General features: G+C 40.2%; 1 protein-coding gene across 2 annotated transcripts in view; it reads left to right on the forward strand.

Annotated features, from left to right (window-relative positions):
- Aig1 (androgen induced 1) overlaps window positions 1–25,331 on the forward strand; it is a 227,443-nt gene that overhangs the window by 42,372 nt on the left and 159,740 nt on the right. For both annotated transcript variants that reach the window (XM_041680412.1, XM_041680413.1), the window contains exon 2: window positions 719–874. In XM_041680412.1, coding sequence (XP_041536346.1) covers window positions 719–874 — 156 coding nt within the window. The remainder of the gene's footprint in view (window positions 1–718; window positions 875–25,331) is intronic.

Raw genomic sequence — 25,331 nt, forward strand, 5'->3', positions numbered from 1 at the left:
TCTGAATCTACCATTTCTTTGGTGGTAAGTAGATACGATCTGACCCCAGGGAATATATTTTCTGTCCTGTAATCCCATTTGTCTACACCCTGGTATGCTGCCTGCACTCAGCATCCCCAACTTTGGCCCTACTTCAGGAGGTTGGCACTATTGGTTTGCACCATTGCAGGGTTCTCACCGTGCCTCGGCCCAGGGAAAGTCAGACTGTTGTAAAGAATTCCATTTGTAGTTGGTTTGTAATACCAGAAACTGTATAGAGACAGTGGTCACAGCATCTCTATGGCACTTGGGAAAGGTTTGATTTCATCAGTACTAAAAATATAAGAACCATTCGGCGTTCACAATGGAAGGTTACTCCATGTCAGAGTGGATCGGTTGATTTCTTTATGACCAGATTTCTATCACTCCTGTAGCAGAAGATTCCCAGTGATGCACAGAGATGGGCTCTCCACACTGAGCTTCTTATTAGCTTGTGCTCCTTCTTTAGAGAGTATAAACAGACTACGTATGTGAGCTTTCAAATAGTGAATATGCTGTTCTGGCAAGTATTCAACAAAACAACAAAAACCTCTGATTTTCATTGTCTGGGTGAGCTTCGTAATGAGGCTCTGGACATGCTCTCTTCATGCGTCACAGCGCAGACACACAGCTGCCTTTGTGCCGGAGCTTCAGTCTCTGCAGCTCTTGCTGACCAGACTGGGTGGTTGTCTCCTTTCAGGTTATCCAGGCGGTCTTCTTCGGCATCTGTGTGCTGACCGATCTCTCCACTCTCCTGACCAGAGACAGCGGGAACCAGGAGCAAGAGCGACAGCTTAGGAAGCTCATCTCCCTCCGGGACTGGACGCTGGCCGTGCTGGCCTTTCCTGTCGGGGTTGTGAGTATGATGCAGGATATACTTAGCGCAGAAGCGGTGTGGGTCCTACTTCAGATCTGGCATGTAGAAATGAGGACTGTCGGGCGGTATTGGTGCATGCCTTTAGTCATCGCATTTGGGAGGCAGAGACAGGGGGATCTCTGTGAGTTTGAGGCCAGCCTGGTCTACAGAGTGAGTTCTAGGATAGCCAAGGCTGCTACACACTACTAAGAACTCTCTCTCAAACACACACACACACACACACACACACACACACACACACACAAACACACAAAAGTTAAAAATGAGGGCTTTGCATAGATGCGCTCTTCCATTACCTGGTACTAGGATGAGAACCCAAGACATTGTGGGCTCATGTACTAGGAACGGAACCTAGGATCTCAAGGGCTCGTGTGACTGAGCTTTATATTGGCCCAGGATTTCTACGTTTGCTTTCTAAGCTGCCAGCGCTACAGACATTTTATTCCCTTGTGGTGCTGGAGACTGGATGTCTGAGGTCACGGAATCCTAGAGTTGGTTTCTTTTGACGCCTGTCTCTTTGGCTTCAAGAAGGCTCTCTTTACACCGTTACATTCTCTCCCCGCTGTGCCAGTCTAGGTTTTGATTCCCTCTCCTTATTCGGAAATCCATGATGTCAACCAGAACTCTCCAGTGGCTGCATTTACCCTCGCCTACTGTCATGTTCTGAGATTCTGGGGAATTAAGACTTCAGCGTATGGGGCCTGAGATATATCAGTTGGTGAACTATTTGCCATGTAAACACGAGGCTTGCACTCACCCCTGTACCCCTGTTAAAAAAAAATAAAAGAAAAACAAAAACCAAATGGGGCGTGGTGATTTGCACTTGTAATCTTATGTGCACACGTGCTTGCACAAACATACACACTACATGGTTCAGTCCCAAACATTTTTTCTTGAGTAGCCTAAAATTAAAATAAGTATCCACTGGGTCAGTTGATTTAGCAATTTGGAGTTAAGAGGAAATCAACATTAGCTAGCACTTCTCTCACCCAACTGCGCCATTCGTTGGTATTACTTAGATAATGCTGCTCGGTGTTTGGGTCTGTCTGGCTCCATTGATTCTGTTTTTAGTTAGCTTCCCTCCATCGCTCAGCTCCCTTCACAAGTCTCTTAATTTTCCATTGTCTGCATACAAACCATGTTTCTTTACAGGCCCCATGAGTACAGCGCCACCATAGACTTAGAACGTATGTGTAGCTGGAAGAATGAGGGACGTTTTGTGTATCTCAGATTGTGAGAGCAAGTTAAAACTACCTTACGTAGCTCAGTTTGAGACCCTTTGTTTGCTCTGTGATTCTGGCAAGAACTAACGGAACTTCCAAGGTCATGGCTAACACATCGACTGTGTCCAAATTCAGCACGAGAGGACTCAGAAAGTTCGTTAAATCCTACTTTTGGCTCTTTTTCATATTGGCCGAGTTAGTGTTGGCAGCGACTTCCATGTTCTTAGTGCAGAGTTGACCATTTCTGTGTGCTGAATTTTGTTTTCATGGATGAAGTAGCCCTGTGTGTGCTCTTGAGAATAACACAAGGACAGAAGAACCTCAGAATCCACTAATAAACCTTCTCGTTCTCCTTTCCTTCTGAGTTCTAAGTGCGTGAGTGCTCAGATGGAAACTGTCCAGCAAACCTCTCAAATCTTATTTAAATGTTTTGCATGATATCTATCTATCTGTCTGTCTATCTATCTGTCTGTCTGTCTGTCTGTCTGTCTGTCCATCTGTCCGTCCGTCCATCTGTCGGTGTCCGTCCGACCGTCCGTCCGACTGTCCGTCCGTCTGTCTGTAGTAAAAGATGCTTAACAGGTCAAGTGATGAAGGATAGTATTTAAAGCAAGAGCTTTTACTATTTTGGCTAGCACAGTACCTCACTGAGCAAACTATCCCAATACTATTTCATGGAGGGGAGCACTGGCCTGATCTGAGCCTCCTAAAGTGGAAGGTGCAGAGGCTAGGCTTTGAACCCTCTAGGGTTTCCAGAGGTGCCCTTGGCTCTGTTACTTGCTTACAGGGTGACTGCCAGCCTTGCAGAGTTGTCCGTACTGCTGTATACCAGCTCCCTCTGTGTCACACTTTCTCTTCATCAGTTGGTTACTGGGAAAGCCATATTTCTGTGCTACATGTCGTAGGCAAAGAACACAAAAGCAGGGTGGTGAATTAGATGACATTTGCCCAGACTGTTCTGAAAAGTTTCTTGGCCAGAGCGTTTCTTGGTCCATGTTCTCTCCCTCTCTTGCTGTCTCTTTCTCTCTCTCTCTCTGTCCCTGAAGGCGTAAGTCACAAACAATGCCACACCAATTCGGGGTTATGATTATTAGGGTGGTATTTATTTAAAGGGGAAAAAACTTACAGATCACTGTCCCAGGCAACAGCCCTCTACGCAACCAGGAAAGGAGTCTAGTCCCAGGCGGAGCAGGAAGTGAAGAGAGAGAGGAGAGGGAAGTGGCCGCTTTTTTAAAGGGAGAGAAACCACGCCCCAATGGGCTGGTACCTCAGCGGTGATAGGCTGGAGGAGTGGGAGGACCTCCCGCAACATGTCCCTCCTCCCCAACTTTCTCTCCTGCTACAACCAAAGTAGAGGGAAAGACCCATATAGCCTATCTAGGATTTGTAGGTTTTATATTGGTGCTTCCTTGGGGAACAAGGTTAATTGTGAGCTGACAGTAATTGCTTTATCTGAGCATGAAGTAATGAAAACATCTTTGGAGACCTTTGGACCATACACAAGGTACCTTTATGGTACCTTTTACCCCCAGGATATATAAAAATAATGAAGTATCCCAATCTCAGCTAATTAAAGTGAACTTTTGTCTCAGTGTGACTGTAACACGGAGAAGCCAGGCAGGGTGGCTTGAGCCAACAGAGCATGTATCATCAATCGCTTTGTTGATTCCCATAAAAAGTCAAGCTGGCTTTGATTGGTGATGCTAATGGCCAGAAACCACCACCACTCCCCAAGCCTTGCAGCTCATTTTGAACCCTCTAGAGGCGGCTCTTACCATGTGAAGTTTGTGTCTCAACCCTGTCACCCTTTTAAAGAAGCCTTACAAATAATTCTGTGACATTATGTGGTCAGGAAGCCCCGAAGCTCCCTAGGAGCAGTTCAGGAAAGAGTGTTTTGTCTCCCATGAGTTTGTTGACTCTCGTGCTGGCAGTTGCTATTATGGCTGAGAAAGTAAGCATATCCCTTTTAACTAAAAAAGAAAATAAAAGAGCATGACGAGTTTGAAAATGCCCCTCCCATAAACCCTAAATGTGTCTCTGACTCCCATCCATGCAGAAGGAACAATTGCATGTTTTCTGTTCATTCAAACCATGCAACCCTATTCATCTGCAGCTGCTGAGTTTGAATAGTACCCATAATCAAATCTTACCACGTCCGTCACCAGTACATCTTTGTTCTGGGGCTGCCTTGGGTTGCTCCAGCCCAGATGCTACCCCAGCCATCCCAAAGTGAGTGGGTTTGTGGAGAGGCCGCGGAGGTTTAGAGCTGTTCTATCCTGAGATGGGCATCTGGAGTGTGAGAGCAAACCCGCATGGGCGTCAATGAGCTCCTCTGGAATTTGTCCTTCTTACCGAATTTAGCCTTGAAGCTGTTTGCCAAGTAACCATTCCTGCTGTTATAATCTGTCTTGTAAACACTTGAAGATTTTACATGAACCAACAAACTGGAGGCTCTCACTTGTGTGGTATCTCTTCCTTAGGAAACACAAGGAAAACTAACTTTAACACCTCAATGCAAACTCTAAGAATGCCTCGCCATTCTCAGGGGTCTTCATCTGTTGACCGATTAGCTAAATCTAAGCTCTCTTGAAAATGGCTTTGAGATATATGCAAATTTGAATTGCTGTACTCCCGAACTTCAGGAAACAAGAAACATTGTTTTTCTTGTTGAATTTTAAATGCAAAGATTGGCTTTGATGGGAAAATGCATATTAGTATTAATGGCGAATTTTCAAAGTTTTGTTGCATGTTATTTATTCCATTGTGTTTATATGCATACACACATATTTGGGGTGCGTGGCATAGCTTGCTTGGAGCTTGTGGATCAGAGGACACCTTGCCAGAGTTGACTCTTTCCTTCTGCTCAGAGTGTTCCATGGATACAACTCAGGTTCTCAGGATAAGGAATAAGTGCCTTTAGGTGGGGAGCCAGCTTGCCAGCACTTAAATGCTAGTTTTTATATATGCTAATGTAACACACAATTGAAATTAATTTGATTCTAGTTGAGAGTACAACTGAAAACAAATGTTTCCCTTTTTTTAAAAATTTACAAGGAAATATTTTTGAAGTTCCTTATTTATTCTGTAAATTCTGGATTTAACTTTAAAATATACTTATCTGCTAAGACTGTATCACATTTTTGTATAAGTACCTAAAATCAAACCCTTTTCTAGTTTCTTTAAGCCTTAGCTGTTACCTTGTTCAATTAAATGATCCTTGGCTTTCTTTCATCTTTGAGATTAAAAATATAGTATCAGCCAAGTAATATTTTGTTGTAAAACCTGGTTTGCAGAAGTGGGTGAAGGTGCTTGCTACCCATCTTGGTAACTTGAGTTGAATTCCTGGGACCAGAGTGGAAGGAGAAAACATTCCAGTAAGCTGTCTTGGGTCTTGTACCATCAATCCATGGTATATGTATGCCCATACATATACATGCCGACGCCACAATAAGTGAAAATATAATTAACCAAAACCCAGTCCATTTTCTGTTGAGGGAATCACATGCTTGCCCCTGCATAAGAATGAGTAATTGAGTTTAATTGCACAGTGACAGTAGGTTTAAAGGGGAAGACCCATTCAAAATCAAGTACGCAAAATCATCCATTACAATCTGTTTCTAGATAGATTTAAGCACAGAATCTCATCACTATAAGAAATTTGAGTATGTCAGGTGTCATTTTTAGGAGATGAGCCTTATTGATTATCCCCATTAGCATGCAGATTAAAACGGACAATATACAGACGTGTATCTATGATATAGAAAAGTAGTTTGAAAGAAGGGAAAAGTATTAGGGGTGGAAGGTTTGGGGAGGTGTCCCAGAAAGATTGATTTGTGAGCTCTGTTTCAAGGGTTGAGTGCTCTTAGCCACTGGGCTAACTCTCCAGCCCCAGCATTTCTTCTTCTGCTCTCTCAGTGCCTCCTATGTTGATTGTACACTTGCTGCCTAAGGTTCCAAGACATAAAAACATACTTGATAAAGCAATCAGGATCACGTCTCTTGCCTGTGTTCTCAAGGCATGAAGAGGAACACAGCTCTGCAGGCACTTATCCAAGGATGTTCTCCATCAGGCAGATGTGTCGTCCCTGACCCACCAGGAATGGATTTGTCTGGAGGACCCACTGGCTAAAACCATTGTATTTCTAGAATGAACTGTGAGGGGATCCAAGAATGATGGTGGGAGAAAAGGAAGTGACACTGTAGTGAGGACGTCAGTTGACCATGGTTTACCCTTAAGGATGGACTCTTGCTGCTAGAACAAGTCTGGGGCTTTTCAGAATCTTTATAAAATTTAAAGTGGAAACGAATAGGATTCTAGGTAATTTACTCTTTGCTTACACTGATACAAAATATAGAGGCAGAAAAGCTAAGAGACCAAGTGTGAATGTTTTGTGTTGTAGTCTATTTTTCCCATTAATTCTCAGTATCATTCTGAGTACATTATCTCAATACACTTTGAGTTTTGACATAAACTATTTAAATTTGACATTTAATGAATTTGTTATGAGAGAAAGTAGATTTCTAGGGCAGTTAGCTAAATGGCTTTTGTTTAATTTCTGAAACTCCCTATAGAACTTGGTTTAGATTACTAACTCAGGACTTCAGACAGCTAAAATCAGTGTGTACAATCTTCCTTTATTCTCCCTGGAACTTGTAGAGGGAGGGGCCACTTGTTGGTCTCCGGCTGCTCAGAGCACTGAAATAATCACACAGAAACAATATTATTTAAATCACTGCTTGGCCCATTAGATCTAGCTTCTTATTGGCTAACCCTTATATACTAATTTAACCCATCTCCATTAATCTGTGTATCATCACGTGGCAGTGGCTTACCGGCAAAGTTCTGTCCAGCATCTGTCTCCAGTGGGGGCTACATGCTTCTCTCTGACTCTGCCTCCTTTCTCCTGGCATTCATCTTAGTTTTCCCTACCTAGCTCTGTTTCCTTATAGCTCTGCTTTAGGCCAAAAGCAGTTCCTTTATTTATCAATGGCAATCACAGCATACAGAGGGGAAAGCCCACATCTCATATTTCTGAGAATAGGATCACCCAGCTTTGCTAAAGGTGCAGTGAGTGATGATTAAACAGACAAATGGAACACTTCATTTTTTTGGTTTCTTCTCTACTTACCTCCTCATTTACCCTGTCCCTTTTATAATTCTTTCCTTTTCTCTGTGTCTTTCCACCTCAATTCTTTCCTTCTTCATATAAAAAGAAGAGTGTTACTCTGGAGGTGTTGTGGAATTACTACAGTTTCTGTGGATGTTTTGAGGTTTCTCTTTACAAGCCATGGCTAGATCAGATTGTCCTGTGTTATATGAGCTGGGTATAAAAGCATTTTTCTCCCCGACAGGAGAATCTTCTGGATCTACCACCAACATGTTAGTTTCATTGTGTCCATGGAATTACCACCTGGGTGATTTGCCTTTTCACCTTCCACAGATAGCCAATCATGGGTAGGACTTTCATTCATCTCTTTTTATATCTCCTGTGCAAGAAACTCAGTGGGCATTAACAGGTGGGAGATGGTGAGGAGAGAGTGTGGCCACAGTTTATACTCAGTGCTACTAAACAAGCAACACTCTTTCCTAAACTAAACCAGCATGATTGCTTCTGAAACTAAACCAGCAGTACTGCCCACTAAATACTTTTAAAGAGACACTTTCCCAGTAGTTACTCTTTAGAGACTGTCTATTTTTCTGTAGGTTGGGTTTATACTTGATTTACACATAGGCATCAACACATGTCCTAGGAATGTGGACTGCAGTGGTGAGGTTTGGTACCGTGTTGGGACAAAGAGAAGACCTTCATCTCAGCGAGTGTTAGAAAGAGCCCTTCAGCCCCACTAAGAAGGGTTGCCTACACTGTCACGTGAGCCTAGAGAGCTTCCCTTCTCCCCAGTGTTTGCCTTACAAATGCATTACAAAATAAGAGGAATGCTTTCACACAAGTGCAGATGATTAGACAGAAAGAGGTATCCACGTCTCTATGTCCAGGGAATTAAATGAGTGAGCAAGTCCCCAGTGAACCCCTGGTAATGTAGGAAGTTTAAATCGATATTGAACCAACAAAAGAAAACAGATTCCAGATGTACTGTTACAGTTAACATTTATGTCTGAATATCTAGAAATGCTTACTGCAGCTTTGCCCCCAACCCTATTACCTTGGGGTTTTAGAGAACACATCACATACCCAGGGGCATTTGCTTCTACTTTTATCCTAGCCTGTAAACAATCAATTCCTCTTGGGCTTCCTGAGGGTTCTCACTACCTCCCTTTCCTTGATGGTATGACCTACCAACGACCTAAGTCCTATCTTCTAACTCCTGTGTGCTCCTTGTGGGCCAGGTACCATGCTAACGAGGGCTTTACTCAGTGAGCTGTTTCCCTCTAGGAGCAGTTAAGGATGAGCTGCCAACATTCTCACCTCATTTCCCAGATGAGATGAGTTGCCTTTGTACAGTTGGCCTGCTTGAGGTCACTTGGCTGGTAAATGATGCTACTGAATCAAACAGGAGTTGAACCTAAGCCTTCACAAAGAGGAGTGCTTGCTCTTAAAAAGTAGTTTATGCATTCAAACCCACCAGAAGTAGACTTCCTTCTCAGTGCTTGTCTTATTGATATTCTCAGTTTCTCATATTAGGTCTGACCCAACCAACATTTCTCATCTGGAGGATGTATCAGAATAAGGAAAGGGAGCCCAAAGAATCCAGACAAAAATTGCTGTTGTTTTCTTTGTCTTTGACAAAAGCCTGTACATGTGCAATGTTGTTGCTCATCCTTGATAGACTGTTTCATGCTAGTGAAACCATGGTTTCACACGACAGTTTGCAAAGTATTTGTTTTGCTAAGAAAGAAAATATTTCCAGCTTTGTCTTCTCATTTCACCAATTGTATATAGACTTAAAGTACCACAGACTTACCCAATGTATTTCTTAAAACTTGTTAAAGCCGGGCGATGGTGGCGCACGCCTTTAATCCCAGCACTTGGGAGGCAGAGGCAGGCAGATCTCTGTGAGTTCGAGACCAGCCTGGTCTACAGAGCTAGTTCCAGGACAGGCTCCAAAGCCACAGGGAAACCCTGTCTCAAAAAACCAAAAAAAAAAAAAAAAAAAAAAAACTTGTTAAAACAAGTTTTTATCTTGTGAATTAGCTACATTATTTTTTTAAAAGGTAGCTAATTATATTTGGTATAATATATAAAAAAATCTTCAGGGTTCTGAAAAGCCACAGTTTGTAGTTGCACAAGTTTAAAAAATATTTTTGGAAAGAATGATATAGTTCATTTTACATGGGCTTATATCCTAACAAATGAATTATATCTAATCAAAAATATTTCATTAGAATTCCAAAAGGCCATTTTGATCTGCTTCATCAAGAACATTTGTCATTAAACTTGCTTTCCTTTGTAAATTTGTAATGTCTTGGTCAATTTTCAACTAGGATCTGAAGTGGTGTTAAGTCACATCAGACAATAATATTTTAGCCTCCTGGGTCACTGTGTTTGTTGTTCAACAAAGAACTCCTGGAAGTAATCTTGATCTGCTTTTTGATTTTAATTTTTAGGGGATTACAGTTAAGCAATTGCCATGAATCTCTGAAGAGACTTTGAACTTTGAAGCAAGTTTGATATTGTTATAGACTATGGAGAAGTTGAGATGAATGCATTTTGCATTATGATATGGCTAAAAGCCTTTGGGGGTCAGAGAGTAGAATGGTGATTTGAAATAAAATAGCCCCAAAGGGAGCTACACTATTTAGAAATATGGCTTGGTTGGAGTAGGCATGGCGTTGTTGGAGTAGGAATGGCCTTGTTCAAGGAAATGTGTCACTGTGGGGGTGGCTTTGACGTCTCTTTGCTTAAGCTTTGCTTGGTGTTATAGACAACTTCCTGTTGCCTGCAAGATGTAGGACTCTCAGCTGTTTCTCTGACACCACATCTGCCTGCATACAGTCATGCTCCCTACCATCATGGTAATGGACTGAACCTCTGAAACTCTAAATGAGCCGTTCGAATTCAATGTTTTCTTTATAAGAGTTGCCAGGGCCATGGTGTCTCTTTACAACAATAGAAAGTCTAACTAAAACACCTTGCTAGGTAGATCAGAAAATTCTCTTGCTGTTGACTAGATGCCCTTGCTGTTTCTGCAAAGCTGTAAGTGCCTAGTTGCTTTTGACTAAGACTACTCACAATTATCATCATCTCCTGTCTCCCCATCTTCCTCAGGAAGGCTAGGCTATTCACCTTTCAGTATTAAAATAACAGTATATTTTCAAATCACTGAGTCTGAGGTCTCATTGACATGTAGTCATCTAATGGTCGATGCTTCTAAAAAAAGGACAATTCAGTTAATCCATTAAGTTTTATTAGATTATATAAATTAGATTTTTCTTAATTTTATTCTCAGATGACAACCTTCAGTTTGTGTTTTATTTAGCTAGACAACTCTCCTATGGACTCAAGGCCTCTCTTTGGATAATCATGTTAATGTAATTGTATATCTAATACTAGACTGTAGTCCCTCTTTACTAAAAATGAAAGAGAAATACAGAAATAGCAGGGGCTTGATTAGCACTTTTACAATGGGCAAGGGTTTACTAAATGCCTTAGAGAACAAGCTGCTTACATCACTGCCAATTGACTGATAGTCGTTCTCAAACATGAAACATGTCCGGTGGGAGCTTTCTAGAGACCAGATTGATTATTTTGTTTACTATCACTTGTCAAAGAAAACAGGATTTCTTTTATTTATCTTGATGCAGAATTAAATTTAAAATGGATCTGACTGTGAATTTATGAAAAGGTTAGATATTGTATCCATAATGGTAAAATGACCACACGATGGGTGTGATGATCTCAGCTGTATGAAACATAAGGCAGTCATTGGAGAGTGAGCCACAGTGCATTTTAGTGGGGATAATCCAGACTCAGACCATAGCAGGAACCATCCACTCAATCTGATATCCTGGGGAATAACTTGCATTTGGGTAAGCAGGAATACGGGCAAGGCAAGGCAAGGCAAGGTTCAGACATAAGTCAGGAGCAGCAGGTAGTACAAGTCAATACTGCTTCTTTATCCTAGAGATAGGGATTTTCTAGAAGGAGGATGCACATGGTCAGATATTCCTCACTGAGATGCTTCAAACTCCACAATATTCTTATGACAAATAAGCTTATTTATAGTAGATTTTCACTACTGGTTCCCATTCAGTTCTCCTCCTTTCTGGCCTCATGTATCATGTCTGATCTAGAGGACCCACTTAGTGATTTTTAAAATATGTGTATGAATGCTCTGCGTCTGTCTTTCTCTCTGTGCACGCATGTGTATGAGTACATGCACAAATGTATGGTGTGTGTGTGTCTGTCTGTCTGTCTGTTCTTTACCCAGAATCAATAGCTGCATTCACTCACCTGAAATTCTTTGTGTTCTTCTCAACTGCAGGGTTTTCTAAAGGACTCAGAATTTGTTCTAAAACTTTCTGGCATTTAGTTCATTCTTGCATTTAGTTCATTCTTGCATCCAATTATTAATCCATCTGAAAGTTTCACTACACTCTATGTACCAGAGAGCATTTACAAGAGCTTAAAAACATTGATGGGTCCTTACAATCTGACTTCAGACTCTGGGTTGGTCACTCATTTATTCTGATGCTGAGAAAGTAATCTAATTTCTCTGAGTCTATTTCTTCATCTATAAAACCAGAAACATAATTGTAGTTATTGATTGAAGTGTTTATCTCAACATAGTTGTGATGCCGAAAGATCCTGCTTGTCAGCTCTCTAAACATATTATAGAGAACACACAACTGTAAGCCAGCCTTACTAAGGCACTGAGAAAGATTCCCTTCATAAAGTGATTTCAGAATTAAAAAAAATATGTATAGTAATGGAGAGAAAGTCAGCGATTGCCAAGTGCAGGGAGGGTGAACAGCACAGGGTTGGTATGGGGGAATTTCTCTGTGGTATAGAAACTCTTTTGTGTTGAGGTCATTGGCAGTGGCCCCACAAATATGAGTACTATGAAAAATGTCATAGTACAATGTACTTTGCCATTCCCTCACACAGAGTGCATGTTAAAATTGCCACAATCTGTACATAGTCTTTAGTTTAGCTTACAGCATACCCCAGCATCTGTCTTCTGCTTTGAAAATGCACCGTGGCCATGGGAGATGTTACCACTAAGGAAAACTAGATAGCTGGACCATTTGGTAGGTCTACTCTTAGGATTTTGAGGAGCCTCTATACTGATAGCTCTAATGGCTGCACTAGTATGAGTTCCCACGAACTGTGAATTAGGGGTCTCTTTCGCCCCCACATCCTTGCCAGTCTTTTCTGTGTTTGTCTTCTTGATGATGGTTCTTTTGACTGCAGTCAGATAATCTCAAAGATTTGTTTTTAATGACTTGGAAGCTTTGGTTAGACGAACCACGAGCACTGAAGCAAAGGGAACAAACGGAGCTTTGGTGATAGGAGCACATGAACAAGTGGAACTCAGCAGGGTGTGAATTTGGGAAGGTGCATGCAGTCAAGGAATGTGGAACTTGGGGAGACTTTCAGGGACTAAAAGGAGACTTTGGGGTCATTTTACAAGGATATTGTTGATTCTGTTCTTCCAGCCAGGAAGAGCTGCAGATAATTTTTTTTAGCTCAGTTCTATAAAGGTAACTGTAAGACCAAGGCAAAACATAGGCTTAAAAGAAAACTAAAGACAGTAATGTAGCTAAGAAGATGCTATGGAAGTTGAGAGTAGTGAGGGCCTGTTAGTGAGTGCGTAAGTAAATTATAGCATATTCAGACAGTTAGATTCTATGATGCATAGATTTTCTCAGGGCTGGAGAGATGTTCAGTCGTTAAAAAGCCTTTGCTGCTCTTGCCAAAGACCAAGGTTTGGTTCTCAGCACCTACGTGGTGGCTCATAACTATCTGTAACTCCAGTTCCAAAGGATGCAGTGTCCTCTTCTGCCACCCAAGGGCACCATACATACACGGTACATATATATACATGCAGGCAAATACTTATGCATATACAATGTAACTATGTCAATCTCAAAAAATAATTTATTTCCAGTTGTATAAGACTAAGTATAAACAAAAATGAGGCACATTTTAATGCATATAAAAAGATTTTGAAATTTATAGCCCAAATTTGACTTGTAGAAGTTGAAATTGCAAAGAATGTTCACTTTCTATACAGTTATTTATGCATACTTACACATTAAAATATTTTAATGCTTAAATATGTGTCTGCTATGTGTCTACATAGATGGCATTGTCTTCACCTGGGTTCTTTATGAACCAATTTCAAAATGATGTATTGACTCTTTTTAATTACTACAATCTGGGGGAAATTCATTTATAAGGAAAAGAAGCTCAGTTTGACTCATTGTTCTGGAGTTGCTGAGTGTAGAGACCTCTTCTAGTGACAGCCTTCACATTGACATGATCCCAGGACAGTATAGATTGTCACAGAGAAGATATAGGGAACCCATGTATATGTGTTTGTTTGCTCTCCCTCTTCTTTCAAAGCCACCAGGATTCAGATTTAAGAGCTCTAACCTAATGAGTGACCTTAACTCAACCTGCTCCTGTTCTAAAGTTCTCACTTCTACCATCATTGGGCTATGTTGCACCCTCGTAATTTTCTTAACATATTATTTTGGAGATTGAAATTCTGTGTGAGATCAGGAGAAAGTTGGAACACATTATAGTCAGAGCACATCACAGAAATCAATTATAGGCAAGGGGATGCTCTGGGAGAGACCTGTTTGGAAGAGAAGGCTGCACTAGGCCGAGAGAGGAGCTGGACCCCATAGTGATGGTAACAGGCAGGCCAAGGGCCCTAGTGCTGGTGTCAGAGTTCTGTGACTGTTAACAACATTTCTAAGAAGGTCAGTTTAAAAGGGAGGAAGGATTTATTCTTGTTAAGAGTTTTGGGAGCTCCTGTGGGCAGTTCACCTTATGTCTAGGCCTGTAGTTAGGTGGAGCATCATGGTGTGGAGCATGCGGTAGAACAGAACTGCTTGCCTCTTGGCATCCAGGAAGCAAAGAAAGAGTGATAAGGAAAGACTGGGAACAAAAATATTTCCTTCAGAGAACATATCCCCTAATGGTTTACTGTCTTCAAGTAGAACCATTGCCTATAATTTCTACTACCTCCCAAATGCCCATTAAGTTGGGAATCCCTAGATGGTTTAGACCATTTCAAGGCTAGAGCCTTCTTAATCTAATCAACTGTCAGTAAGGTTTAGAACTCAGAGCTGCCAGTAACTGATACTGGGTATAGTTAAGTTAGATGTATATGCCCAGACGAGGAGAGCCAGGAGAAACACTACAGCACCCACTGGTTATTGGCATAAGTATACAACCCATTTTCAGATTTTGCAGACTGCATTTAATTACTACATATAGCTTTCACAAATATGAAGATATAGAAGGAAAGGTAATTTCTTAGTTTAAAAATTGGTCTATTAAATTCATTATCTTTTTAAAAGACCTTTACAGTTAGGAATAGAGGGCAACTTATTTACCCTATCCAACAGAACTTTCTCTATCTTGCCTTTTACTAAAAGCGCAACTCCTCTATGGGTTGGACTCCATATACCACCTTGCATGGGTCCAGGGCCTTCTGGTCAATCTCACTGACGACACATAAATTTCTGTTTGATACTATTTGGATATTTTTTACTATTATTTTGTTTTTGTAATTTTTCCTTTTGTTGGCTCTTAATGGGCTGCTTTTGTGCTCAGCCCATACATTTAAAGATGCAGTTTTAATAATTTATTAGGACCTAGTATTTCAAACCAGAAATTAAAAGCAAAATAAACTTCACATGTTCCACAGTTCTTAAGAAGCTAAAGCCCAACTATCTTCACCAAAGAAAACTTTTTCTCATTCTTCTTATGATCTTATTTTTAGTTCTTTATTACTTAAACTGTCTCATCTTGGTTTTATTCTTTTTCAAAAGTGCTGTTTTCTCTTAAATTTCTATATCTGTTCTTTGATCAGTTTTGTCTAATGGAGAACTAATTGATGATATACTGTTATTTTGACATAACTTTTCTGCTTTGAATTTAGTTGCCTTCTCAGCCCAATTCCTCTATATGCTTTTTATTACAGTATCTTTGAACACATCACACACAATTTCTTTCCTAGTGATTACCCATCTTTAGATGGCCTAGTTCTTCTAGGGCAGCTCCTTCACCCCAAAGGCAGGAACTGAGCCAGGGAAGGCAGATTTTTCCTGTTTCCCCCTGACCTCATCCTAGAGAATGCCTCCTTCTACCCACAACTAATTTCTTTCTCCCCGACTCACTTTTATAATTGCCCATGTGTCTGGTGTCATGTAGATTGTTCCTTGTCAGGTGATCATGGGGAGCACCAGTTTTTCTTGTTGTCCTTGCCATACCCACATCTGCTGGTACAGAGAAAACACACTGGCCTGTCCCCATATTTAGCCTCATCATCGATGTCACCTGAAGCCAAACAGGTATCACAGCATCTTCCCAGAATTCTCATGCATATGGACATCATGTTCCCTCATGGAGACCTTTCATGATCGTTAAGGGCTATCACCACGGAGTGCTCTCTGTACTGCAACTCAACCATGAAGAGCCAGGATCTTGCTTTTTCTCTCCAAGTTTCCCCCATGCTCAGCTTTCCTAACAGCGCTCAGGCACTTTCTTAAAGAGTGATGCTTCCATCCATGAGTGTTTTCCACTGTTATGAGTTCTATCTCTATTTCTCAGTTTCATTATGCTTGGTTGACTTCAGGAAAGGCAAAATTGAGCCTTCCTTCTTGTTCTAGAAGTCTGAAGGATTACTGAAGGATGAGCGAAATCTTAAGTGGGTAAAGAAGGGATTTCTCCTAGAGATCTGAGAAGGAAAGCACTGTGAGCACAGCCTGTGGAGAGAGTGTTTTCTTATGCACTGGAGAGAAAAACCCCCACAGAGAGTAGAAAGAAGGAATGTTTGGTCAACAGGAAGAAAACTGATCAATACACTAAAAAGGTATTATCCCTGTGGTTGATGTGAGAGATAGCCCAAATAGAGCAGTTATCATAGTTAGTTTTTTTCCAAAATTTGTATTCCATTCCTGCTGTGTGCCAGTTATGGGGAACAAGCAGCAGATGAGCCTAAGTTCCCATTCTCTGGCACTCCGCTTCCTATAGAGGAGCCATGCTGTGATCAATTGGAGACAACAGAAAACAACAATAGGAGGCTGTCCTCTACCAGGGTGTGTGACAGGAAACGCCAGCATAGTGAAATGTGTGGTGGAAACTCCCTGTAGAGGTGCTATTAAAACTGGACCCTGAGGAATAGGAGATACAGCCATAGCAAATGGGGAGGGGGGGGGGCGGGCAACATTCCTGGCCAAGAGTAGAAAAGGGGGATGATGGTCCCTGAAGCCAGAAAGAACTCAGTGGGTTTTAGGAAGAATCACACTGCTAGTTGGAGTGTAAGAATCAAAAGCTGAAGTTAGAAAGGAAGAAAGGAAACAAACCATGTGGGTGACTTAAGTGTCTGCTTTCAGTCTACCATAACTCACTGGAGATAATTAAGGACCAATGCCAATAAATACAGATAGGTGAGAAAGCTACCAGAAAGCTGGAAGCAGAATGGTGAAACAAATAAAAACCTATAACATCAGCTTATATTTCAGAGACTTTTCTTAGAAAGATGCTGGCTTTAAAATGATTTGATCAGGGTACATAGGATAAAGATAACAGTATTCTTTATAGATTCATAATTTTTCTCCATTTATTGAAAATAGATATCATTCCTTACATAATATATCCTGATTATGGTTCCTTCTCTCTACTACTCACAGCCTTCTGTCGCCGACACCTCTCCTCCCCTCTGGATCTGCTCCCTCCCTTTCTATCTCTCATTAGAAAACAAACAGGCTTCTAAAGAATGATAATAAAATAAAATATAATAAGATAAAACAAAAAAAACCACATTGGAATTAGACAAAACAAAAAAGAGAAAAGAGACCAAGAGAAGGCACAAGAAAAAGAGACTCATTCCTACAACCACTTAGGAATCTCAGAAAACAACAAACTGGAAGCCATAGTATATACACAAAGGACCTGTAGGGTGAGAATAGAAGAAAACATATAAATTAAATTAAAAACATAATGGAAAACTCTGACAGGACATTATGAGACAAAAAAAAACACAAAGATGCCATTGAGGTTTTTTTTTTTTTTTTTTTTTTTGTTAGCCGTATACTGCTGGGTGCGCAGGCTATAGTTTGTTTACCCCGTGAAATTCCCTTGGAGGAAAATGAATTTTCATTGGCACGTGGTTATCAACTGGAGATAGCTTCTGGGTTAGAGATGGGGCATGTGTCCACTTCTCTTTTCAGCTCTAGGACCCCATTTTGTGAAGACCTGTATAGGCCCTGTGCATGTTGCCTCGGTCGCTGTGAGTTTTATGTGTGTCCATCAAGTTGATTTAGAAGGCTTTATTTTCTTGGTGTACTCCATTCCCTCTGGCTCTTATACTCTTTCTGCCTCCTCTTTTGCAGGATTTCTGGAGTCATGAGGGGAGGGATTTGATGGAGACATCCCTTTTGGATCCGAGTGTTCCAAAGTCTCTCACTCTGCATAGTGTCTGGCTGTGGGTGTTTGTATTTGTTCCCATCTGCTGCAGGATGAAGCTTCTCTGATGATTGTGGAGCATGGCATTGACCTATGAGTTCAGTAGAATGTCACTAGCAGTCATTTTATTGCTATATTTTTCTTATATTTTGTTTGTGTTGTTGTTTGGTATTTTTTTTAAAAGTAATATTTGGTTTTACCCTACATTCTTGAGCTATCTAGTCTCAAGTTCCTGGTCACTCAAGCAGAGTCAGATACGGTCTCTATCTTGTGGAGTGGGCATTAAGTCAAATCAGTTACTAGTTGGTCATTCTCACAAACATTGTCCCACCATTGCCCTAGCATATTTTGCAAGTAGGACTCCATTGTATTTCAAAGAATTTGTGGCTAGATTGGTGTTTACATTTCTCTTTTGGTAGTGTGCAGTGTCTCTTCCTGTATCCAGGACATTATAACAAATCAGTTATTGGTTGGTCATTCTCACAAACATTGTCCCACCATTGCCCTAGCATATCTTGCAAGAGGACTCCGTTGTATTTCAAAGAATTTGTGGCTAGATTGGTGTTTACATTTCTCCTTTGGTACTGTGCAGTGTCTCTTTCTGTATCCAGGACATTAGAACATAGTGGGAAGGTCATTTGTCAATCTGTTATTTCATTGGTTAATCAATAAAGAAAACTGCTTGGTCTGATAGGTCAGAAAATTAGGTAGGTGGAGTAGACAGAACAGAATGCTGGGAAGAAGGGAAGTGACCCAGATGCCATGCTGCTCCTCTCCAGGGTAGACACAATGAAGCTCCTTCCCAAGATGGATGTAGGCTAGAATCTTCCCGGTAAGCCAAAGCCACCACCTCATGGTGCTACACACATTAATAGATATGGGTTAATCAAGATGTGAGAGTTAGCCAGTAAGAGGCTAGAGCTAATGGGCCAAGCAGTGTTTAAATAAATAGAGTTTGTGTGTTGTTATTTCGGGGCATAAGCTAGCCAGGCGGCCGGGAGCTGGGCTTCAGGAACACAGCCCACAGCTCCTTCTACATAGGAATGATGGCTCTATGTAGGCACCAACACAATTTCTTTATGTACATTGAGTTGTTCCAGTGTTGTTTTCAGCAGTAGTTTGTAGAGAGCAACCTTTAGTCTTGACAACAGTCTAGGTTATTTGGGAATACCATGGGACCCCTTTGGCCAACAACTCAAATAGATGTAACTCACTGTTGGTATTAGAAGTTTCTTTTGGTGACAAGAAATGGCCAGCTGGCCAGTTTGAGAAGCATAGTGTGTATTTTTAACCTCCTTATCAAAAATCAGGAGTCCGTAGGTGTATAAATGTGTGTCTGTGTCTTCAATTAGATTCTATCAATCAGTGTATATGTTTTTGTGCCAGTACCTTGCTGTTTTATTACTATAGTTCTGTAGTATGACTTGAAATCAGGGATGGTGATACCTCCTGTGGGTTTTTTGTTATTGTTTTATCTATCTTGTGTGTGTGCATATGTGTGTGTTTTCATATGAAACTCAAGATTGTCCTTTCAAGAACTGTGAAGAAAAGTGTTTGAATTTTGATGGTGATTGCATCAAATATGTAGGTTGCTTTTAGTATGATGGTCATTTTTTACTATATTAATCCTATTAATCCATGAGTATAGGAGAACTTTTCATCATCTAATATCTTCTGATGTCTCAAAGTTTTTGTCATATAATCTTTCACTTGCTTGTTTACTGTTATTCCAAGATATTTTATATTATTTGAGGCTATTGTGAAAGGTGATGTTTCCCTGATTTCTTTCTCAGTCCACTTGCCATTTGTATATACAAGGGATACTGATTTTTGTGAGTTAATTTTGTATGCAGCTACTTTTTGAAATTGTTTATTGGCTGTAGGAATTTCCTGGTGGAGTTTTAAGGTCACATATATTATCACATCATCTGCAAATGGAGATACTTAAACTTCTTTCTAATTTGTATGCCCTTGATTTCCTTCAGTCATTTTATTGTAGGGCCAAGACTTCAAGTAGTATTTTGACTAGGTGTGGAGAAACGGCAACCTTGTCATATTCTTGATTTTTAGTGAAATCACTTTGAATTTCTCTCCATTTAAGTTAGTATTAGCTATGAGGTTTATATAAATTACCTTTCTAGTTTTGAGGTAAAGTACTCATATCCCTAATATCTCCAGGACTTTTATCAAGAAATAGTGTTGGTCTGAGTTTTGTCAAATGTGTTTTCTGTCACTTTGTCATTTTCTGTCATTCTGTCAAATGTCTAATTTATTTGGTGAATGTCAATGATTTTTGTGTTTTGAGCAATTCCTGCATCTCTTGGATGAAACCTACTTGGTCATGGTGAATGATCTTTTGTTTTATTCTTGGATTTGTTTTACAAGTAGTTTATTGAGAATTTTTGCATTGATATTCATAAGAAAAAATGGTATGTAATTCTCTTTCTTTGTTGAGTCTTTATGTGGTTTGGATAACAGGTAACTATAACCCCATGAAATGAGTTTGTCAACATTCTTCGTGTTTCTGTTTTGTAAAATGATTTGAGGAGCATTGTCATTAACTCTACTCTTAAAGTTTGATAGAATTTTGCACTAAAACCACTTGTGCTGGGGGTATTAGTATTAGTATTATTTGGAGACTTTTAATCACTGCTTCTATTTCACTAGGAGTTATAGGTCTGTTTAAGTTCATTATTTGATCTTGATTTAACTTTGGTAAGTGGTATGTATTTTTATAAGGAGAGGTGGCCTCTTGTTTGATCTGGCCACCCATCTAGCTTACACCCGAAATAACCACACAGAAACTGTATTCATTAAAACACTGCTTAGCCCATTAACTCTAGTTTCTTATTGGCTAATTCTTACATCCTCACTTAACCCATTACAATTAATCTGTGTATCGCCATGTGACTGTGGTTTACTGGCAAAATTCTAACCAGTGTCTGTCTCAGGCAGAAGATCCATGGCATCTCTCACTCTGCCTTTTTCCCCAACATTTAGTTCTGTCTTTTCTGCCTACCTAAGTTCTGCCCTATCAGGCCTAAAGCGGTTTCTTTATTCATTAGCCAATGAAAGCAACACATGAACAGAAGAACCTCCTACACCAATATATCAAGAAAATTATCCATTTCTTTTAGATTTCCAATTCGGTGTAGTACAGGACTTTAAAGTATTTTCTCATGATTCTTTAGATTTCCTCAGTGTCTATTGTTATATCCCTCTTTTCATTTCTAATTTTGTTAGTTTGTGTATTCTTTCTTCCTTTTAGTTAATTTGGTAAGGGTTTGCCAATCTTACTTGATTCTTTGTTTGCTTGTTTTCATTGATTGCAGCCCTGAGTTTGACTATTTCTTGCTATCTATTCCTTTTGGGTATGATTTCTCTTTTTTTTTTTTTTCTGGAACTTTCAGGTGTGCTGAAACTTACTAGTTTGTTAAGTTGCAGTATTTTTTAACGTCAGCACTCAGTGCTATGAACTTGCCTCTTAGAACCAACTTTATTGTGTCTCTTAAGTTTGGGTATGTTGCATATTAATCTCAATCATTTCTAGCAAGTCTTTAACGACCCATTTAGTAGTAAGTCTTTCAGTATCCATGAGTTTGTAAGCTCTTGTTGTTGATGTTCAGTTTAATCTGAGGTGGTCAGATAGGGTGCAGGGTGCTGTGTCAGTTTTCTCGTATCTGTTGAGACTTGCTTATGTCTGAGTATGTGGTCAGTTTTGGTAAACATTCTATGAGCTGTTGATCAGAAGGTATATTCTTTTGTGTTTAGGTGAAATGTTCTGCAAATATCTGTTAGGTCAATTTGGTTTATAACACCAATTATCTACAGCATTTCTCTGTTTCATTTTTGTCTTGATGACATGTCTCTTGGTGAAGTCTCCAAGTATCAATGCGTGAGAATCAATATATGACTTCAACTGTAGAAACTGTCTAAAGTGAACTAAAGCTGAAGTCTCTGCTCTCTCTCTTAATTTGGTATGAGGAACTTCTTTCAAAGAGATGTAGGCCTTGCATTATGTCTAGTTCTCTTTGGGTGTTAATTTTTAGCAATTGCAAGTGGCACATTAATGCTAGCTGTCACTCAAGTGTTTGATTTTGAATTCTGAAGATCTGTAAAGTAGTCGTGCCTCTTCCACTTTCAGTTCGTGTACAGTATTGTGATCCTGGCTGCTGAGGAGCAGTGTGTGTACTATGTGGGGTAGCTGGCTTTTGGGCCTGGCCAGAGAAGGAGCTTGGTTGCAATAGCAAAATGTTCCTACATCATTTATATTGTCATGGGAAACTATTCGTTTCCTATCCATGCCCTGGTAACAGAGTTCAAAGTTATTTTGGGTTTTGATGACCATACCACCAACAGACTATCAGTGCAGGAAGCCAAGATCGTACCATCTGTGCTGTGTTTGTATCTAAAGACTCACTTGGAAGACTGATTGCTCAGTTATCTGTGCCTCCTGGCCTTCTAATGTGGCACCTAGCAAGGTGACTCACAGTTTCTTCAAAGTCACTGTGAATAACCTGCATAAGTTCCCTCAATGTAGGATGGGGATCGCAACCTTCACTATCAAGAACCACACAGTGCTACCTATCTTGAATGGTCACTTCCTATAAACAGAGAGTGGCTCCCAGTAGTGCTGCGCAAGCAAATGTGTGACAATCAGCTCACTGGGGGAAATTTATACAGTTTGGCAATTTCCATGGTAAAATATATAAACAGCTTTATAAAGACTTAGATGAGGATGTAGCTCAGGAGTAGCATGCTTTCTTGAATCTATAGCACAGCCCCACCATTCTCCAGTCAAAATGATAAAGTTTAGAAATACCTTAATGGGCAAAGATGGTTAAGAATCAGTGCAAGGAAAAAACAAAAAACAGAATAGTCCCATTTGTATAAAACAAGTGAATTCATGATTTTCACTCAGGCTGGCTTTACTAGAAATGTTTACCACTTGGATAAAGAATAAATAACACCATTGTTGCAAAAAGTCCTCTAGAAAACATGGGAAGAAATAATTCCAACTTATTCTTTTGAACCCATTCATTTTCCTCCTACCAAAAATCAGATGATGACACCTTGAGGAAATGAACTTATAGATTAGTATACTTTATGAATAAAGATAAAATAAAACCCTAATATTGAACAAAACATCAGTAAGTGGAATCCAACAACATATGCCTATAACTTAAGATAACCAGCCATGGGTTGTTTGTTTGACATTCAAGATCAATTAATAGGTCACTGAATGACAGAATAAGGAAGAAAATCTTAGGCTAGTTGTCTCAAGGGATGCAACAAAATCATCTAAAATATATTATCACTTACAGTAAATGTGTTTATCTTCCAAGTAAAATTCTATGAAATTTTACTCAACTTGTAAAAAAAAAAATCTAAGAAAAACTGCAGCTAATGTCAAACTTCACTGTTGAGAAATTGAATGTTTTCTCTGCAGCAGAGAAAATGATAAAGGCTTTCACTGTGAATTACTTCTATTCAACTTTGTGCCGAGGACTTAAATAACAGAACAAAAACATGTAGTTCATAAAAGAGTTTTGTTACTTTGGATACACATACACACACACATCCAAAACAATTTTAAAAATAGTTGCTCCTAAAACTAGTAATCAAATTTAGTAAAGGTACACGAAGCAAGGCCACTATTTAAAACTTGTGTTTTTATAAAGTAGCAACAAAGAATACACAAAAATGTAGTAATGTACAGTAGCTTCCAAAAACATCAAATATATATAAAGATTCAGGAAATATTGTGAATATCGGTACATTATTAACTAAAAATACTTCTGAGAGAAATTAAAGACAACCTTAGTACATGGACAACCTGTGCGACGTGTAGGAAATCTCAGTGTAGCCAGAACGTCATTTCTCAAACAGTAACACTGAGTATTCTGACAAGGTATCTGTAAAATTTTAACAACCTGGGATTCTAGCATTTCGAATGGAAATGCAAAGGATTGGAGTTCATCAGGACCACTCTGAAGCAATGAACAGTGCAGGGACATGTAAAAGGAATTTTAATATGGTCCCAGGATTCTGCCCCTTGGTTTGACCTCTGTAATTTCTCCTGTGGAGTTGGAAAAGGGTCTGTAATATGAAGGACTTCCATTCTCATGATTAGATTGTGCTGTTCAGCAGAGTTGAAGGGGTTTCTACCAATCGCTTCACACTAGTTCAACATGGCTCCATGCCTGTGTGTTTACACCTAGCCCAAATCCTTACCCCACAGAAGTAGGCATGGCTTCACCACTCATGATGGGTAATCTCGCTGTCAACTTGATGGCATATATAATCATCTGGCAGGTGGACCCCTTGACCTGCCTGTGAGGTATTATCTTGATTAGGCCAATTGTGGTGGGGAAACCCACCTATGGTGGGGTGGCACCATTCCCTAGCCTGGACTCCTAGACAATATAAAAAGGAGAAAGTAGGCTGAGCATAGACTTTCAAGCTCGTTGCTTTTGTGTTTATTTGAACGTTTTATACATAGGATCAAGGTATCTTGATCATATCTGCCCCCCTACTTCCCCTCTAGCTTTCCCTAGGCCCGTGTAGTAGAGATCTCTCCCAGTTTCATATTCTCCTCCTTGGTCCTGTTAGTGCTGTGTGGCTGGTATTTGCATGGGCGAATCACATATACTAGTTGCCATATCCTCTGAGGGAAAGTGAGTGTCTCTCCCCAAGCTGCCCTCAACTACCAATGGCTACTCAGCCAAAGTTAGTGCCTCCACTGTCCCTCCGCTGACCCAATTGAGAACTTTAACTGATTTGATATTATACAAGTCTTGTGCAGCAAACCAAGCTCCTGTGTGTGTGTGTGTGTGTGTGTTTAAACACTCATATGTCATATGCAGAGGACAGCATTTCATATCATTTCTCTCCATCCTCTTATATACTCTATGTCTCAACTTCCGTGATATTCGCTGCTCCTTGGGGTGGAGGAGCTCTTGACTGTGGAGCAAGTGTGAACATCTGCTTCAAGCTTCTACTGCTACAGTGACCTCACCAGTATGACCACTATGATGAACCATAACCTCCCAGTGTGGCCCAAAACAAATACTTTCATTTCCTGGAGTATTTTATCAGAGCCATGAGAAAAGTAACTAAGAAACCATTATTTAATATAAATTACTTATTATGAATTACTGGACTAGAGAAAGAAGCCTGGGATATATTTGTGAATTAGGGCAGGGATTCCCCTGAATGATGTCACCTGGGTGTGCCCAGAAAGAGATGATGGAGGTTCTGAATAAGAAGCTGTAGGACCTGAGATAACACTCTGACAGGAAGGCAGGAAACACACGGTGGTAGGAGATGGCTCTAAAAGCAGGAACATCCTCAAGATCTTATTAAAATATAGGATCAGATTACTGTAGGGTGAGACCTAGGGCTCACATGTCTGGCAGATTGAATGTGGGTGCTGTTGATTCATGGACCACACTGAATATCCAGACTGCAAAGCATGTGCCTAGGTTTAGGAGTAGCATGGCTGTAGACCTGGTACTACATCCCTGGCACTGAGGCATTAAATCAACCATATTTGGATTCTTTTTTCCACTCAGTTGTTAAATATACACAGAAAGAATGAAGTGAAAATAG

Source organism: Microtus oregoni, unplaced genomic scaffold (assembly GCF_018167655.1).
Source record: "Microtus oregoni isolate MIOR12 unplaced genomic scaffold, Mior012 000033F_ref0000390, whole genome shotgun sequence".
Classification (NCBI taxonomy): Eukaryota; Metazoa; Chordata; class Mammalia; order Rodentia; family Cricetidae; genus Microtus; species Microtus oregoni.